The sequence below is a fragment of the Poecilia formosa genome, unplaced genomic scaffold (assembly GCF_000485575.1).
Source record: "Poecilia formosa unplaced genomic scaffold, Poecilia_formosa-5.1.2 Scaffold1, whole genome shotgun sequence".
In the NCBI taxonomy this organism is placed as follows: Eukaryota; Metazoa; Chordata; class Actinopteri; order Cyprinodontiformes; family Poeciliidae; genus Poecilia; species Poecilia formosa.
In genome coordinates, this window is record NW_006799940.1 from 452,481 (window position 1) to 473,405 (window position 20,925).

General features: G+C 36.1%; 1 protein-coding gene across 1 annotated transcript in view; it reads right to left on the reverse strand.

The window, feature by feature from the left end:
- kif3ca (kinesin family member 3Ca) overlaps nt 1–15,502 on the reverse strand; it is a 29,264-nt gene extending 13,762 nt beyond the window's left edge. Inside the window, exons 1-3 of the mRNA XM_007575042.2 lie at nt 13,607–15,502; nt 581–682; nt 348–470 (exon numbers count right to left, since the gene is read on the reverse strand). Of these exons, the coding sequence (XP_007575104.1) occupies nt 348–470; nt 581–682; nt 13,607–15,016 (1,635 nt within the window). The 5' untranslated portion in view covers nt 15,017–15,502. The remainder of the gene's footprint in view (nt 1–347; nt 471–580; nt 683–13,606) is intronic.
- Between the last annotated feature and the right edge of the window lie 5,423 nt (nt 15,503–20,925).

The following is a 20,925-nucleotide window of genomic DNA, read 5'->3' on the forward strand; positions in this document are numbered from 1 at the left end:
TTATTTTATTAGAGTTTGCTGGAGCAACTTAAATTTTTATTCTAAGACTGTCTGTTTTTTGACAACTGAAAATGTTTTCCAAAACGCCAAATAAGGGACCAGGCCAATTGATCAGCAAAAGGTGGGGGAGGGGCAGTTCTGCATTACTTTATGCTCCAAACTGGATCCTAGGTTTCATTTTTATCAGCGCTCACAGGATAGGTTGTGTCCAGGAAAAAGTCAGAACTGGGGCGGTTATGATTGTTAATATTTCATCTAATTAATGTCAGAACAAGAGGAAATATTCAAAAGTAACATCATTTGTATGACGCACACAATGTACACTTTGAAACGCTTTAATATGTCACCTTCTTGAGTTTCTTGGTCTTGGCCTCGACTTCTTGTTGAAGGGATGTGAAAGTCTCCCTCAGCTCCACCGCCTCCTCATCCTGGATCAACATCTGCTGCTGCATCTCCCTCTCCCTTCGAGTCTGGAAGCAGAAAAACAACCAAAGTATTTTAACACATTATGCAGCAAATACATGACTTTAAAGTGCAACATGCAGCTGTGAAAACAACATTTCTCTAAAAGGAAAATTACCTGCTCAGCGATCTCCTGCCTTTTCATCTCCAGCATCTTCTGCTGCTCGTTGGTGTGATCGATGATGTTCTTCCCTCCAACCAGCAGCTTGCTCTCCATTGCCTGAAAAATCCACAATTATATAGAACAACTAGATTAATATTGACAATTTATAGACAAGCAGATAAAATCCAGCTGTGGATGAGGAGGAGAAACTAAACATTTTATGTTTTCAGTTCCCCGATTTATGAATGAATGTATTCAGTTAGTTGGGTGAAGAGCAAAGCTGCAAGTTTTAATGTTATTAGGATAAATAATATAGTATAAAAAATGTCAAATGTATCTGGCAAAGTGTATCAGATTTCAAGAAAGAAAAGTGCAAATCACATAGTTTAAATTTGCAGCTAGTGATTAGTTTAAAAATCAAGTTTTCTATCAATTGTTCTGACAATTAATCGATTAATCAGACAACAAATGGTCACATTCTGCAGGTTTTTAATTTACCCATATAAGAGTATGTTATACAATATTAGAAATCCATGATAAAATGTGAAAATCAAATAATTAAATTATTTTTGTACAACAAAATTCACATTTTATTGCCTAAAATGCAATAATATAGTATACTTTTAGTGAACAGCTTTACAGACAAAACATTTTCATCTTTAATGCAAATTTATATGTTTTTATTGTACAGTTTTAGTTTAATTACTGCTCTGAGTTTGTTGTTCCTTCAGAAAATGGCCTGTTTTAGAGTCTTTATACTCTATTTAGCAATTATTCAATTACTAAATTAGTTGAAAGTTATTTAAATAGTTGATTAATCATGATTAATCATTTCAGCCCTACTTGAGATTCAACTTCCAGCGAATAATTAAGATGGGCTAATGGACATATGCAAAAAATTATAATATAAAAAATGCACAAATAAATACATGGAAGTTTCCACAAAACACAGAAGATATGAATAACTTTTCAAAGTGACTTCATCCTGAAACGTGTGCATGCCTGAAGCGATGTAAAGTTTAAGCAGAGCTCAGCTTGTTGTGATGTTGTCGTCATGACGATGCTGAGCTGCCAGCTTACAGCTCCATCATCACAATGTTTCCGCTGATGGCAGCTTCAAACGCTCACAACGTTAAACATCTTCATGACCTCAGTTTGACCCCCAAGGAGCCCCAAAGGCATTTTTCAGCTGATTTTTAATTTCACAGGCGTTTAAATTGCTGCTGGAGGAGAATGTTGGTTAAGATTTAATAATTAAAATAAAGATAGAGTCTTTCTGGGTTTTTTAACACAACCCAGGAAATATCTAACTGGATTTAATCGTTTTATATTTATTCCATTGCTTGGTTCAGGTTTACTTTTTATAATTTTGCTTTATTGTATTGTAAACCTACTACGTTTACAATACTAAACATACAGGCACATAATTTGCTGTAACTTATTGGTAAATATTTAGCTTTTTTTGTTGTTGTTTTTTTTAGATTTGAATTTGAAAACAAACAATCAACCAAAGTTGGATGAAATGTTTGTATTTCAACTGTTCAAATTTGCTTAATCAATCTTATCTTGTGTAACTTTTTATATTTAAACTTCAGTAATGGTTCTCAGGTTAATGAGATGCATTAAAACTGTGATCTTTCATCTCATTATCATATATTTCATTCTCAATCAGTTGATCTACACTAGCGCTGAAACAAATAATCAGATTAATCGTTTATTGAAATAATTGTCAACTAATTTAGAAATCTATTAATTGCAAACTGGAGTATAGACTCACAAAAAGGTGATTTCTTGAAAGAACAACATATTCAGAGCAGTAATTAAGCCAAAACTGTGCAAAACCTATATACATTTTGCATTTTCAATAATAAAATGCACCTGTGTCAGCAAATATGTTCTACCAAAAGCTCCTCAGATGGTGTAGTGTTACCATCCGTCACCTGGTTGAAATTCTGTAAAAAAATTTACTTTTACAAGCCAATTATTAATTGGTCAATTCAAAATTCATCAATTAATAATTGGCAATAGCTGTATTGATGTTAAGTCAAGCCAAAACTGATTAGCTTTTCATGTTAGAAGTATTTATTTGGCTGCAGAAGCACATTTGCTACAAATTTAGGTAATAAAATGTTTATTTTCTTATTTTAAAAATAATTTGAATTATTTTGTATTCTCATATTCAATGTATTTCTAATATTGTATAAAATAAATTCAGATTGTGTCAATTCTTTATTCAAGTAATCGATTAATCGTCAACAAATCGTTGATAGATTAAGTAATAACTAAAGTAATTCTTAATTGCAGGTCTAAGATTCAATATTTGCGTCTTTTAATGTATTTCTATTATTGGATAAAAAAGTCTGCGAACTCTACCAATTTTTTTTATCTGATTAATCATCAGAATAATTGTTCATAGATTAATCGATAACTAAAATAATTCTTAGTTGTAGGTCTAAGATTCAATATTTGCGTCTTTTAATGCGTTTCTATTATTGGATAAAAAAGTCTGCGCAATCTACCAATTTTTTTTATCTGATTAATTGATTAATCATCAGAATAATTGTTCATAGATTAATTGATAACTAAAATAATTCTTTGTCTCCACCTTAAGTTTAAAACTTCTGCTTTCTCATCATGATGATTTCAATTTTGTACATTTTACCAAATTGCATAGTGTTACATGTTGTTGCTGGAGGTGAAATCTGACAGATTGACAATTCAGAAATAAAACAATATGAAGAAGGAAAGAAAGAGAAGATCCAAACATGCAAACAGAGGCCACTGACATTTTGTTTTGGCCTCCTTCCAGGACTTAAACACAGAAAGACAGCGAGTCCCTGACAACTGTGTGCTGCCGAAACGCTCCTCTGAATTTACACGCACACACTGCTCTTTTAAAGAAAAACAGAAAAACACATTTAAGCTGCTGCGGAGTACAGTGGCGTCCTTCATGGAGGACGCAGCTCAGAAAGCCTCTTTGTTTCAAGCTGCCTTTGTGTTCAGTGTGTGACTCTTTGTGTTGCTACATATTCTTTCAGCGTCATTATAGAGGACTGATTCATGGCAGGGATTTTCCCCGTTTGTGCTTCCCATGTTCCTTTTACGTCCCGAACATCCGGGCCACATTCCTCAAATAGAGACAACTGAAACAGGTTAACTCAGCTCTTCAGAAGATGAATACTTTCAGGTTTTGGCTTCATTCATTCGGATGAAAGGATTCACAGTGGGATCCTCACCGGGGTCATGCAACAGTGTCATGATGCAAATGACATTTTTGCATTGCACGCAGCTTTGTTTGCAGCAACATCCAATTAAAATATAACAATGAGGGTCCAAACACTGAATGCAAGAAGCAAAGATTTCAGCACTTCTACTGCAGAGGTGGAGCTTCACTTTCAGCAGATAAGATTTTATGAAAATAACATTTACTCTGAAATAATACGTTTTCCTGAAGAAAATATAAAATGTTACACCTGTCAGTACAAATCAATGTAGGGCTAAAACGATTAATCATATTAATCGTGATTAATCGATTAATACTGAAATAATCATCAATTAATTTATTAATCATTTAGTCGTTAACTGGAGCATACACTCAAAAAAAGCCATTTGTTCACAGAATAACAAACTTAGAACATTAACTAAGCCAAAATTGTACAAAAAATATATAAATATTGATTGTCTGTAATTATGTTAAACCCAGAAATCCTCAAGTAGCACGTTTAGCTTCGCCTGGTTCAAATTCTGGGGAAAAAAAATCTCCTATTAAGCACAATTTGTATCCATTTAAATCAGTTAATGCAAAACTAATCAGCAGATAAGCTGCAGATCCATCCTTTGCTATAAATAATCAAACGTTCTCTGAAGGCATGCTACATTGTTGCATTTTAGGCAATAAAATGTCCATTTAGGGACCTGAATTATTTATTTATTTGCATATTTGATTGTATTTCTATTATTTTATAAAAGGTTTCAGTTGTTAAATAAAAAAAAATCAGCAGAATATACCAAATTTATTCAGCCGATTAATCGTCAAATAATAAATAGAATACTAAAATAATCTTGTCAATTAGTTAGATTATTTTTAACAGCAGGGTGCTTAACCTTTTAATAGGTTATTCCAGTCCATTATTAGACAAATGTTATTTGCAGATACAGCTCTGCTTGCCTGATTTGTTGTGGTTTGTTTATTTTTACTGATCGTCACAAATTAATGGATAGTTTAAGAAGCCAAAACAAACCCCAAAAGCAAGATAAAACACCAGGAATCTTTCTCTTTCCTACTTTGAGTATGCTTTGTTTTTATTTATTACATTAATTTGTTAATAAATACAATTAGTTGCTACAGATTCCTAGTTGATGAATGTTTTTAGGAGACTGTGAGAGGAAAAAGGCTTTTAATTTTAGCGAAAGTGCAAAAACAAACACAGACAGCCGACTTGTTTGTGGACATATAATCTGCTCTAAAGTGCACACTCAGATTCTTTTAACTGTAACCGATCAATTTCCTGATGGATGGAAGTAAAGAGAAGGGAAGTGATGCATACGGAGTTGGCGCATCAAGCCACCCAGTCCCAGCCAGGTTGGATCCCGCCTGGAGCGATCTGGCTATAAATATCATGTGACGACAACAGGTCTCTGACACCGACGGTGGAGAGCGAAGGAACAAAGACGGAGCGCTTCCAGAACCAGAACCAAACATGGAGAAGCAGCTTTCAGCTTCTATGCACCACAAATCTGGAACAAACTTCCAGAAAACTGTTAAACAGCCGAAACACTGAGTTCCTCTAAATCAAGACTAAAAACCCAGCAGTTTAGAGCTCCTTTTGTACCACAGTAACTGAAATAATAATAATAATGTTTCAATGGATGATTTTTGTTGTTTTTATGATTTAAAGCTCTTTGAACTGCTTTACTGCTGAAATGTGCTATACAAAAAAAATCTGATCAATTGATTTTACTGATACGAATGGAGAAAGAGTAGAAATAAGGTGGATATTTCTGAGAATCTGTTTCATGTTTGTCCTGATTGATGCTGAACCACTTAAGCTTAAAGCCTCAAATTAAAGCCGGGCGATTAATCAATTTTACTGATTGGAGTTTTTGAACATTTAATTTTTGAAATCTTCAAAAATGATTCGATTTGGAAAATCAAATAATGATTTGAAAAATAATTTTCACCAACTCAGTCCTCAGGTTTCCATATTTCAAAGTGACCAAGCTGCCATCTTGTTTGTTTTGTTTTTTTTATTTGGACTTTAAACTCAAGTCAAAACAATAAAATGTGTTTCTTTTTTTTTCTAGGGTAATAAAGTCACAACGTTACAAGAATAAAGTCAAAATAATATGAGAATAATGTCTTAATGTTGAATAAAGTCGTAATATTAGGAAAAGGAAACAGTAATTTGATCAAAAAGCCAACATGAAAAATAACAAATGGCTTTTTTTCCCTGTTTTTATTATTACAGTATTAATAAAATAATTAAAATGGTATTTAGATGTAAGACTGCAGAACCAAACGCCTCTGATTGCATGTCTTGTAAAACAAACATGCTTTCAATATTTTATATCTGCATGTTTCTTGTCCTACTTGCATGAAGTGAACACATGGGTTAACTGATTTCATCTACACACACAGAGTGGATTCATCAATATTTCAGCGTACGCAGGCCTGTATGCTGAGGAATGGAGAGCAGAGATGAGCTCTGTTATCAGCCTCCCCCACGCTGTAACCTTCAGATTCAGGCCGCCATGTCTCCGTCCTTCTCCTCGCTCTAATTTCACAGGAAGGCAGCCGGATAAACAGGAAACACCGCTACTCTATCCAGCTGTGCATGTGACTGTATGTTTGCTCTGTATGTTAACTGGAAGAAAATGGTTAATCAGTTGCAAAGCTCAAGTTTATACAAACAAAAAATGTAAAGGAGAGTTCAGAACTGTGTATCTTTATATTTTGCTTCCAAGCAGCCAGACTTTCCTGGACTTTTCAAAGGGATTTCAACATTTTTCTTTGAGGTTTGGCTGCTGTTTTGTTCCTTCTCAATATTTATTTCTTCATGTCAAGTGTGATTTTAATTGCATTTTTTATTTAGTGGAAATACTATAGCTGTGAGATTCTGTTTTATTTTTCTACATTAGCAAAATATTTTAAAGGTTTTGCTCACATTTGTGATGATAGTGTTATAAATTTAGGCTGATTAGCCTCCTTCTCCAATTAATGCTCACCTCTTCAGGTGTTTCCATGAAAATTGACCTATTATGCTTCCTTAAACAAGCTAGGTTCGGTCTATGTGCTGCAGGAAACATGTTTATTACATTTTTTGCACTAACTCATTCTTAGATAATGAGATTTCAGTCTGGTCAATTCTTGATATTTTGAGCTCCTTTCAGGATGAGCTGATTTTCTGGCCACTTCCCCCTCAACTTAACATACACACTCTAATTTAGACAACCGTACATCTTCGAAAAGCAGAAGTGGAGCCTCCTGCACAACCAACAAGAATTCTGCATGTGGTTTCTGGATGGTAAGTCAAACAAAACACTTGTCTTTTCCAGCAGCCATTGTACAGCAGTAAAACTAGCTGCTCAAACGTGCTAGGGGTCTGCTTGGGTTGCTAGGTAACGCCACAGTACCCACTGACTGACTTAGCCGTTGAGGGTTTATAAAATGGCTCATTTTCCAGACACCAAAAAACATTAACTTCTTGCTAAAAACTGTCTGGGTGTTTTTTAAGCTCTTGGGATTTTTTTAGAAGCAATGGAAGCATAAAAATGTGCAAAATGTTAATTTTAGAAAAACATCTCATAACTTAATCCTGCTTCAGACATTTCTAGAAACTCATACACAACCTACCTATTGTGTTCATTAGTATTTATGGTGCTTTTTGTTCACTGATGTTCTCAAACAATCCTCTGAAGCCTTCACAGAACTGCATACATTTATATAGAAATTAAATTACACACAGCTAGAATCTATTAACTCACTACCCACTGTGCTGTTTTATTTACTTTCACAATTATCCATCTCCTTATGTTGGTCTTTCACATAAAATCACAATTAACAGCTTGTGTCATGTGCTTTGCACATGGTAAATCCCATGACATCATCGTCATTGTTGTTGGTTCTGCAGGGTGCAGGAACTTTATGTCGGGTCAGCACTGATTTCCTTCAACAGCAAAACACAAACTGGAGAACGAGTTAATGAGAAAAATGTCTGAAACTGGAAACTATGGAAAGTATCAGCACAAATATTTTAATATTTAATATTTTGCTTCTGTTTGAAGCAAAACCTCACAATCCATGAGTTAAAAAAGAAAAAATTAAAAAGCCTTCATCTGGGCAGTTTGCCAAAGAGTTTTTATTTTTAGATTTATTTTATTACAGTCACTCTTATCAGAGACAAAAGTAATTCTCTGGATTTTTAAAAACAAGGTGGACAATAACATACTTTTGGCACGTCAACTTTATAAAATCTGAAAGGCTAACTTGACAAAAACAAGTCTAGAAAGCCAACTTGTGTAAAAAAAAACAAAAAACAAAACGAGGGCTGCAACTAACAATTATTTTAGCAATCAATTACTCTTATGATTAATCGATTAATCGTAAAAAACACTGGCACATTTTCCATTTAACCACGTAAATCTTTTTGATACAATATGAGAATACATAAAAATGCAAATAAAAAAGGAATTTGAACCAAGTGAAGCTAAAACTACCACTTACAAAGTTCTGAGTAGAATATATTTACAGACGTAGAAAGTTTTTTATTTTAAATGTAAAATGTTAATTTTTCTCTAAAGTTTTGGCTTCATTAAGTTTGCTGACAGTTTTTTTTTTTTAAATCAAATTCTACTTTTTGAGTCTGTATACTCCAGTTAACGATTAATCAATTACTAAATTAGTTGGTTATTTCAATAATTGATTCACCACGATTAATCTGATTAATCGTTTCATCTCTAAATAAATGTTTTAATATTAATGCATTATTCCAAAAATATCTTTCTTTTTGCCGTTTATCCTGACATTTTGAGAATATAGAAGCTCCAGAGAACTGCATTAGCAGGAAGTTTGAAGTTCAGTGACTCCTGCAGACCATACGACTAATGGACTGATTTTCTACATCATCATTAATTTAAAAAGCAGAAGGAAGAAACATTCGGTAATGAGAGGAACTGGGGAGAAAGCAAAGAGATGCTTGCAGTTTTGACCCAGAAAGTGGATCTAATAATAGTCGGCAGAAGAGTCATTCACAGGAGCCTCCTGATAGGCCTGAGGCTGCGAACAGCAGCTGCACTGACATACAACTGTTTCACTGCACTGAGTATTAAATGCTGATTTAACAGTTAAGTTCAGAGGAAAGAAATTAGGATTATAATGAGGCTAGAAAACCGTAAATATGCAAAATCATACATGTAAACTACTAAAAAACAAACGTAATTCAGTTTAGAAACTAGTGATCAGGTTCAAAATCTGGGTTTAGTAAGTGGACTCAGATCTGAACCTTGAGACACACATAAAGACAATTACAAAATCAGCCTTCTATCTCTAGAAGAGTATTTTACATGTCTTCTCTTTCTTCCTCTTTCTTCTGAAAACAGTTGCTCAGGAATTATTGAAAGATTAAGATAAAGTTTGACTGTTTCCAAGCAAACTCGTCTTTCAAAAGTATTCTAATCATTTTAAACATTCGTTTAACTTATTTTATTTGGATTGATTGTCAAAGACAATCACAAAGTCTTTGTCAAATAACCATTTGGCTAAAGGAAAATAGTGCAAAGTTTTACAAAAAGAAATCTGTGTGGGGTTTTATGCATTTGCAATTTGATCCATCAGAGACATAAAGACAGTTACAAAGTCGGTCTTCTATCACGTTCAGAACATTTCCAGGATTAAAGGACTAATGTCTCAGCAAGAGCTAGAGAAACTCATCCATGTGTTTATCTTTAGTCGCATCGATCACTGCAACTGTATCTTCACATAAATAAAAAAATCAATCAGATCGATCAGAGAACAGACTCTTAAATACTGTTAGTTTATAAATCACTGAACAGTTTTGCACCACAATATATTAAAGATCTGCTGTTGTATCAACCTTCCAGAACCTCTCAGGTCTCCTGGTTCTGGTTTTGGGTATACAGAACAGGCAGACCTGAGAGGTTCTGGAAGGTTCTGGTTCTGTACACCCAGAACCAGAACCAAACAAGGAGAAGCAGCATTCAGCTTCTATGCTGAATGCTGAAGCTTTCTATCCAGAAAACTTCAAAACAGCCGAAACACTGAGTTCATTTAAATCAGTCGCCTTTGATTAGCAGTAAGTGGATGATAGTATTTGGCTGTAGAATAATGTGTAATGCTTGCTTCACAAATGAAGATTTTATGATGTAAAGAAAGCACTGTGAGCTGTTGCTGAAATGTGCTGTACAAGTAAACTTGACTTGACTTGCATGAATAATTCACGAAACAAATCTGTGCAGCTTGAACTCGGCAGCTTCTGAAAGCTCAAAGTTTTTCTCATTTTAAGAATTTGCTGCACAAAGTGAAATATGACAGCATGAAAAGTTAATGTGAACAGAACAAGAACGAGCCGCAAAAATATGACGAAGCACCGAGTCTGTCTGAATCAAGAGACCAGAGTTGGGTAGTAACCAATTACATTTACTTGAGTAACTTTTTGGCAAAAAACAAAAAACAAAAAAACTTTTATGAGTATTTTTATAACACTGTACTTTTTACTTTTACTTGAGTAATTTTATTATGATGTATTGCTACTGTTACTTGAGTAAAATTTATGGATTTACCTACTGAAAAACAAACATGATTAAAGTAAAAATTCACCAGACAGATTTGCAGTTTTTGTTAGTTTTATAAGTTTTTATTGAAAGAAACTGATTTGGAAAAAATTTCTTTTGTCTAATTTTGTTATTTTTTATGATTCATATTAAAATGGTCATTTTTGTTTTTAAAATACCAAAATTTCCACTTAACTTTATAATTTCATCCCCCTGATGGTGTAATTTTTAAATATTAAATGATTGATTTGATCAGTTACTCAGTACTTGAGTAGACGTTTTATGAAATATTTTACTCTTACACGAGTTATTTATTTTTACATTCGTAAAAATATGTTAAAGTAGTGCTACTCTTACTTGAATACAATTTTTGGTGGTTCCACCAAACTCTGCAAGAGAGATACTAATAAAAAAGGAAAGATACATGAAATTAAATGATCAGGTCTAAACCTCTTGAATGATGATCTGACAGAGTAAAAAGGGAGGTTACATACTTTGCCTGACGACACCTCCAGCCCAACAACGTAATGTACTGTAACAGACAGATGGACACACCAGCTGAGCCAACAGAGCTTCACAGTTTCTGACCTACATGTTTGCTGTGAATGAGCCTAACGTGTTTCTGAAAGACACATTACCATCTGATCTCATCTCTAATTGGTTATTTTTGACCTAAAGTCAAACCAATCTGTGACTCATTGGTCAAAAAGGATGGGGAAAAAATTACTTTTTGTTTAAAATAACCCATTTGAATACGTTTACCAAATAAAGCCAGCATGTTTTGTTCCTGATAAAGACCTACATCTTATAAAATACAAACAACAATAATTCATAAATGTAGCATCTCCACTGTTACCTGAGGTGTAATGTGGAATATTTTCAACAGCAAATTATGAAATTATTATTTACAGTGATAAGAAAGGGTGTAAGAGATGGATTTAAAAGCATGGGCCCAGCAAACATTTATTTTTCCTGACATGGGGAATAAGCTTTATCAATCACTGATCGTCTTAAAATACGTTATTTGTCACATTAAATGATTGTTCTTGCTTGTTTCCTTCTATACTGACCAAACGAAAAAAAGACCGATGAATCAAAAGCAGGAAATACTTCTTCCCCTTAATCGCTTCTGATTGTCATCGCTCAGCAGCTGGCCGGTGAATCATGCACACTGGGCCTCTGAACATTTCAAACAAATTAGCACTAAAACCTATTAACCCCAACGTCCTCTGAGGAATAACGTGACAGGAAGAAATGTGAGTAGAAATGAATGAGAGTAGCACAAGATAACTTACAAACAGGGATTGCTAAAAAATATATAATAGTAATAATAAAATAAAGGGCATAACGATATAAAGAAAATATTATTTTATTACTTCTGTTTTCCACTAATACAAACAGGGATCAGATTTAGTAACAATGCACATCATCTTTTGAGAAGAAACCAATGTTGTTTCTCGTGATGCTAGCACACTCTCCGCTAGTTCCTTCAATGCTAACGCATCAAAATCATCTCTAGGTTATGAAAGTCTCTCTGGCATTAAAGTAAAAGTGAAAACACCTGATAATTAGTCACATTTACAGTATGTAGATATGCACCTCTTTCACATCTTTGGAAATGGATGGTTTTGTTCTGTTGTTATGCACTCAGACCAGACTGAAGCCTGCTGTCCTGACCTGCTTTTTAACGGACATCTTTTTTTTTTTTTTAACCCAACGGATCTTTAAATTTGGTCCTCAGAAGTCACACAATGTTTTTTCGTGGAAAAAGCGTCTTTAGTTATCAGCTAATGAGCTAATATTTCCATATCATAAAGGGCTAAATGTTTTTACAATATGCTAACGCTGCTCAGTCATGCAGCCCCTCGACTGAATAAGCACTATTAAGGTGAAACTTAACGAGCTTGTCGAGTGTTTATATTTCAAATAAGAACCGCATAAAGTGCATTTTTAATCCCACACCGGACTCTGGACCGTTTTTTCCCCTTTTAGAATACGACTCCGCCATCTTAGTGTATCAACGGCTGCACTTGAGGATGACCAGGGGCCCCCTCTGCTGGATGGAGGCCAAATTACAACATTAAAGGGCGGTCTACATTGACGTAATAGATTGGAACTAATTTTTGATATAATAAACCATTAATTGGCATTTAACTGTAAGTTGATTAATTGTTTGCATTGCTAGTAACATTATCTTAAAAATCCACAAGGAAGAAAGAAAAAAATGCAACCTCCCTTCCATCCTCTGATCATCTCCAGTTAGCTGATCCAGCAGTGTCTCATGTTGGACAGTTGAGCCTGCAGCTACAGGATTATAGAGCTCAGTGACTCAGTCATTCTGCACCAGTGACTTATTGACCGGATATGTCCCATGAATCAGAGCGAGTGATTAATGCAGCTCTGGCTCAGTCTTTGATTGCCGTGTGTGATTGTGACCTGTGTCTGAATTTAGCAGAGACAGAGCTGACTTCTTAAGACACAAACAACTTCACAGGTCCAGATTGGAAAATATAGGGTGCATTCACACCAGCCCTGTTTAGTCTGCTTTAAACAAACTCCAGTTTGTTTGTTTAGAAAGTCTGGTTTGTTTGGTGAGGTCGAACTCTGATGAGGACCACGAAAGCAAAAACCTTGTCTAAAATCCTACGTTTTGGTTCGGTTGAAGTGAACTCTGATCCAATGTATATGCCAAGAGTTCACATATGCAGGAATGCAGGAAGCGGACTACGGCACAGGGTATTCTGGGTAAATACAACCAAAACAAATGTGAGAGTTTAACACCAGTAGGATGAGTGGTTGGTGGTCTTTTACCAAAAACAAAAGAGAAATCCTACAACCGCTAAAATCTGACGGTACTCCATTTTTGTTTACGTTTTGTGTAAAAGAAGGAAGTTTTTCTGAGGTTTTTGTGTCATTTTCTTGATGCAGCACCCCCACAGGTGTTTGAGGGGAACAGGTTTTTCAAATGATCTGGTTCGTTTGATACAGAGAAAAATGAAAGTGAACCGCACCAGCTGAAAATGTAACATAAGATGCAATTTTGGCTCCCAATCGAACTAAATCTTATGTGTAAAAACACCAAAATACCCTGGAAATCTAACTTAGAGTCCCGATATTTTAGTTAACGGTAAATGCCTGAGATTGTAAAGAGCTAAAGTGTAATACTAGAAAAAGACGGGCTTGTATGAAGATGACCAGTCAGTGATTGGACAGAGAGAACAATAAAGACCAACTTTTCCTAGTGAGACTCACCTTGTATCTGGCAGTCAGCTGTTCGGTGGCTTCCTGCCTCTTTCTCAGATCCCCCATCATCTTCTCGTTCTCCCCCAGGAGCTTCTGCTTCTCCTCGGCCAACAGGAATTGATCCTCTCTAATGGCTTCATTCTCCTTCTCCAGCCTTTGTTCCTCCAGTTTCACAAATTCTTCTGCCTCTTTTTCGACCTCCTCTTCCTCAACCTCCTCCTCCTCTTCATCCCCCTCTCTTTCCCAAGCCTCACCATCCACCTGCTCCTTCTTCTGTTTGCTCCTAAACCTCCTGTGGTTGAGCTGTGCCCTGAGACGAGCGATCTCTTTCTGGAACTCACGGAGCAGAGCATCTTTGGGGTCCTCGTTGACTCTGGGCTGGTTCTGGATATTCTTTGCACGGTTGGCATAACGAAGGGTGGTGAGAGTCTCATCATAATGCTGGGGGGCTGGGCCAAGAGTTGCAACCATGACCGTCTTGGCATTGCCACCCAAAGAGTCCTGCAACAGCCGGGTCAGTTTAGAGTCCCGGTACGGCACGTGGCTGCTACGGCCATCCGCCAAAGCTGAGATGACATTCCCCAGAGCTGACAGAGATAGGTTGATCTTAGCAGCTTCCTTAAGGCGGTCACCCTGGACTCCTGTCTTAGCTTGCCGCTCACTGCCAGCCAGGTCCACCAAATTAAGGCGTCCCACTCTAATATGTTTCCTCCCATCTGGTCCAGGCTGACTGCATTCCACAGTGATCAGAAACAAGGCGTGGGACCTTGATGAATGTTCGTTCATGTCCGTTGCTCCAACTGCCCGGGCCTGATTGCCCACATTCATTACCTCCTCGATCTCCTTGATACTTTTGCACACGCAAGATGTGAGATCTTGAACATAAACTCCTGTCTCCGGACTCTCTCTGAGCTCAAGTCCTCTGGTGTTGCCGTGGTTGGGATCAAGGAGGTCACGGATCTCCTCAAGGTAGATCTCAAGGTAGGATGCCCGCACCAGATACTGCTTGTCGGACTGTGAGCGGGAAATGTGCGTGAAGATGTGGTCAAAAGCGTTAGGGATCACACCTTGCTTCTCTGGGTCCAGCCACAATCCCTGCATGGTGTAGGTTTTTCCGGTTCCGGTCTGCCCGTAGGCAAAGATGGTGCCATTGAAGCCTGCAAGAACCGAATCTATCAGTGGACGGACGCTTTCGTCGTACAGGTCTCGCTGTTTGGAGCTTGAATCATACACCGCATCAAATGTGAATGTTTTTTGGGGCTCACTTGGTGGCGCCCGGGGGTTTTTGAGGATCACCTGTCCGAGCCGTAGATCCATCTGCACAATCCCCCCAGCAGGACCATTGGACTCCTCTTTACGGCTCAACGGACGGCATCGAACTACCACCTTCACCGACTCGCTGCTCTTATTTTTGGACATGATTGGCTTCTTTGAATTAGGTCAATATATTCCTAATTAGACAACAACAGCAATTGTCTGTGAATTATATTCCATAAAAAATCATTAATAAGGCATTCAATATGGCTTCGTGATCATGTCACAATGGAGAAAAGAAATTGTGGCTAAAAATAGAGACAGAAAATTTACCATTGCAAATGATGAGACCCCCTCTTTCTGATTTCCTTTGCTTATTGTCCAATTTTAGCCCTCAAACACAAACTGTCGGTCAGTGTCTTTCACGCTTCGGATTGACGCTCCATTTCAGTCCCGCAACACGTCCAGATTGGAAAAAACAAATCCAACAACGCCAGGAATGACACAAGTCAGTCCACACATCTACCTCCGACCGTCATGACTACAGAGATCCTGGAGCAGCGCTACATGCCGACGTCTGCATCTTTCAGTCCCCCCGCTGAAAGATGCTCTGGAGCGGATCTGCAGCTCTCAGTCTGCGCGGAGACGGAGCTTCATTACCGTATGAGAGGGAGAGAGAGAAAAAAATCACTCACACACATCCATTCAACCACCACACCCTACATCACTGCGGAGTGCAACAGAGGATCATGGGAAATGGAGTTTAGTCCCCAATCACAAGTGGATTGTTGTCCAAGCCTGCCACCAATCTGCAAAAGGCACTGCAGTCATTTTTTATTTTAATTATTTGTATTAAATTTATATTAAATAGAATTTTATATTTAAAAAATAAGTGAAATAATATAAAAACACAACTATCTTTGCTATTATTTCACTCTAAATGATACAACTATGCACAATAAAATAATTTCAACTTTAAAGCGCAAAGTTTATTCATTATCAAACAATATAAATTATTTAGAGAAATAGATAATATAAATAATAAAATATCACAAATATTTACTCAAACTATTTCAAAAAGAAAGAAAGAAACAAAGAAAAGTAAGAAGAAAGGAAAATAAAGATGAATCAAAATCAGTGTTACGGCGAATAATCTTAGCACCTAGTCACTTTAGTACTCAAATATGTATTTCATGGATTTGATTTAAGTATTTTGGGGTTTTTTAGTAAAAACAGCTGTGTTACATACTTATCTTTAAAGAATTTAAAACTCCTAGAATGTAAGAAATATTTAATACAATTCAGATTAAGGTAATTTTAACAGACTATCTTGTTTAAAGTGTATACAAAATATCAATAACTAATATATTTTTTACCAGTTTTTGGGAAGCAATTTTTTTTTGTCCCAGAGAACAAATGTGTTAGGATTTTAAGAGGCGTTCCCAAGGATTAATATGAATGCTATGTCTTAAACCAACTGGTATTCTACAAGAGTTGAATCATTGAATCAATAAAATAAATAAAATAAAACCCAACCAATCAGAAATCTGTTTTTGTTGAAAAAGGAGAACCTCATATAGTTTAACATGTAAATGGTTATGGATAAACAGTCTGGCTTACAACTGAAAAGCTGAATTTCAGCTTAACATTTAACAAAAAAATACAGTGAACACAGTATATCCTTATAAACGAGAAGGAATCCTTTCAAATTCTACCTAATTTTGCCAATTTTTTTGTTCAGAAGCTTGTCATAATTTTCCACTTATATGGGCTAATGTGACAAAATGACGTCTGCACACCTGAAAAACTATTCATCAAAGTTTATAAAACGTGGATAATTTGGGTCAGTTGAAAAGGACATTTTCTGAATTACTATCATAAACAATAAACACTCCCCCAGTGGGGGGATTTTTATACCACACGACAACCACTACTGTTTTCTAACAGAACCGGATGAGTCATGCGTGGAAAATTTTGTGCTTTTTAAGTTGTATTTTTTGTTATTCATAATGAGGTTGACTTCCCCCAATGACTTCCCCCAATTAGCATAAAATCAGAACCGAAAATAAAAAGTGAAAATCTTTTCCCAGCTTCGCCAAATCTGGCGCAACAGCGCCCTCTGGTGAAATAAATGCAGAATGGTGACTTTATTTGACCTACAAATGGTCTGTCGCCTTTTAGAGGGCACAAACTCGGAAAGTAGTTTTCAAGATGACCCTGAATATTTTTGAGCGATTCTCCGCCGTTTATAATCTATGTGTTATAAACGAGTGATTCTGTAAAGATCTGCACTGACGTGGCTTCTCTAATCAGAGTGGAAAGCTTCAGCCACATGGGGAAATCATCACAGCTCACAATTTTTTTGGCATTAGGTAACTGATATTTTGAAATGACTCTGTTCCTTTTCATCACAAATGTGTGCTTCATTTACAAACCAGTGTGTAGGAGGAAGTCTTTTTTTTGACAAACAAAGTACAGGTTATTACCTGTACTTTCAGAGTAGCTCAGGTGTTCCCCTTTTAACTTATTTCCTCGAGAGATTAAATGTTTATGTGATAATTTTCTGATAAATAGTTACTTTTTGACTCAATGATAATACTTTTGTTTAATCAAAATTAAAAAGCTCAGATTTTGTAACTTAAAAAGTGTAATGATTAGCTTATAATCAACAAAAATCCCCCAAGTAATCTGATCTTTATTGGCAGAATTCAAGAGTATAGCACATTGTGTTAATCCAATAAGCTCCAATAGGGAAAAAAATATTGAAAGGCTTTTCTTTAAACCAAGTAGAGTTTAGGGAAAGAGCCAATTTATATGCATAGCACACACTGCTGCTTGGATACACCCCCTTTAACCCTCCTACTCTTCCAGCGTCCTCACTTTCTGAGATGTCAAATAAAAACCAAATGCAGTCCAACTCACTATCAAACACTAGATGCTTGCTTGCAAAGTAGGTGCATGTAAAGACAGACTTCTCTGCTTGTCTTTGCCAAAGCTTGAAGAAATGTGAGAGGTAGTCTCTGAGTAGCTGTGGGAGTGCGAGATGAACCCTGGGGGCCCCTTGCAGCAAAAAATTCAGGAATGTATCTCAGTCTGAAAAGAAAAAAAAACTTCTGTGCAAACGCATGATTTATTACTGTAGCAAAAGGTTGCACAGCTGTGGAGGAACAGTGATGTGATGTGCAGAAATTTAGGTAAACTATCTTTGATTTGCCAAATTGCAAAAAAAGAAAATGTATTTAATCAATTAGAACTTAATGTATTAGTGGGGATCTATAAAATGCTGCTTTATTTGGCAATTAGTTTCTGCATATTTGGTCCGTATGTCAAATATATAAATTTAAAGCTCAAAAATCATACAGTCACAAAGCACAAAAAAGAAATACAGTTCATTCAACAAAAGTTACAAATTACATGTTGACCAGGCCATGTTTTGAATAACCTGTACATGAGGAAATAATTAGTTATCCTGCCTAGTAAACATATACCAAAGTTTTAAATGCATCTTTCATGAAAGGAAAACAAACAAGTACTAGATTTTACCCACAATCAAACCCCAAGAAAGATTTAAATGTTAACCCAAAAATTATGACAACTGGTAAGGTTTAGAAGAGATTTATATCTGACTGTCATCATAGTACAAATGATAGGAAATGTTAAAAAAGACCCATTGAAGTTAGCTAATAAAAATGTTGGCAAAATTCTTATGGACCGATGATTGAGCCATGTGGAACTCCACAACTTATAGTTTTGCCCTAACATACCGTTATGTCAAATGGGTTGGAGGAAATCCAGTCTAATATTCCTTATAGGAGAATAAACACAAATGTGAAACAGGTTTTATATTCAAATTAAAATATTACACCAAGCTTGCAAATTCTGGATTTGGTTGTTGAGCAAGTTGGAAGCGAAAGACTATTTTATTACAATTTGAGTGCAGCGAACACTAATAGTCTTTGTGTTAACATTCATGACAAGTCCATTTTTATCAACATAGAAGTGGTAAAAAAAAAGTTATAAATAGACTAAGTAAAATAAAAAATTTGGAAAGTGAATGCTTCCGGACCGAGGGCATATCCTGCGGTGGGTTAGAGGAACGGTGTTTCCCCCTAATTATATTATTCAATCAGATGAGCAGGAAGACAATCAGTCTAATGTGGAGCTAAAAATATCAATTTAAGCTTTTAAATTTGAAATGTTAAACTGAAAGTACCTTTTAGTTTCTTCAGGACTTGAATACATTTCGTTTAATGTTCTTTACTTCTATGAGTGTTATGGGGTTTCCATCATTCATAATATTCACTTCCTGTTTCTGCTTGCCTTTGTTTGGGAAACCTTGACTTGGCTGAGTGCCAATACAAAGAAACAGAGCAAGATCTCCCACAGTATAAAGTCATAATGTCCTGGATTTTACTTTCCTGAATACCATAAAAACAAATTTTCTTTTTCTTTTTTTAGATCTGATTGTGTAGCGTTCAATTCAGCTACACAATTAGGTTATATTTTAGCTGTTTACTAACTGTTTTCTATTCATTGTGTGGTTTTCTTTTCATGTTCTTTTACAACACAGGGCTTCCAGGGTGGACTCAATCTACTCAGTCTTGTTTAACTGCTTCATTTTCTTCCTTCTTTATTTATGTGCTTCTTCCTTCCTCAGTTTGCGTCAAGTCTGTACTTGGGAGTAAGAATCTGGGCATACTGAGCATTCCTAAGAGGGCCTGAGTCAAACTACTCTGACAGGCGGAAGAAAAGTCTCTCAGACAGCGCCAGATGAAGTTAACACTAAAATCCCTTGCATCACTGGTGTGTACATCAACACTACCTCTTAGGATACAATGCCCTGAAGGTTAAAATTTGCACATTTTGTCATTTCACCACATATAACCACAAATTTTAATTTCAATGGTGGAGACGTTTACAGAAGGATCGGATTATGAAACGACATTTCAAGTGTTACATTCTTCAACAAGATGGTCAATCCGTCATGTTACAATGGAATCCAACATACAGCGAGAGCTATGACCAGGTCCAAATCCAAATGAGAATAAATGGCAAGGCTGGAAGCATTATGTTATCCTTTATCTTCACAAAAATAAGCATGGTCAGTATTGCCAGTGATGACTAGAGAATTGGGTTTTTAGGAAATAAAACAAAATACTTCAGACCCCACACATCCTGGACCTAAATTATTCAGACTTTTACCACTGAGTTGATGGTATTTGAAAAAAAAAATGAAAAAAAAGAGCCATCATGGAGGCAGTTTCTACTCCTTAATGCACACTTAAATCAATATTACGTTCGTTTGCACTAATTTAACCTTGACTTTTTTTTGATTAAGCTGTATATTTACATATCTTCTTCAAACAAATTATTTTTAATTGATCACCAAATTTATGTATCTTTATTGAGAGCAAATGAACCAAAATCAAATTCCTTGATCAATAAGTCTGATTCTGATATAAGTTTTTATCACAATAGTAGATCCGTAAGCTTTCATGAGTTTGCATGAGTTTGAGACCACAATATGAATTTAAAACTTTTTAAGAACGATTGTTCAACTTTCAACGCCAAAAAGAGAGATTGGCATAACTTGCGTCAGTTCTGAAGCAAAATCTTCCACCTCTGTCATAATATTCAAATGTAAAACAAAACAAAAGTCTTCCGACGCTTTTTATAAGTGACCCCAAAGGTTCATCGTGGGGAAACGCCCGTAAAAAAGAACCGAAGTACTTATATGACATCACTTTGCCTGACTCACAGCTGGGATGGTCACCTCACCAAGTGCCAACTTGCCATGAAAACACACCCGAGCGGTCAGAGATCCGCATGAAACTGGCGTCCATGTTGGCTCAAAGGGGGGTTTTCACACTGGGAGGCAAAGGGACTTCTGCGCCGTAATGTCAGGGTGATTCACGCAGTAACATTTGGCCTATCGGTCACGCTAAAGCACGCTCCTTGACTGGTTGAGCTTTACAGTTTCAACCAATCACAGTAAGTTATACCACCAAGTGGCAGATTCAGTAACCAATCAAAAGCTTATATTTTGACAGAAGGTTGGGAGAAGGCGTGTCCAT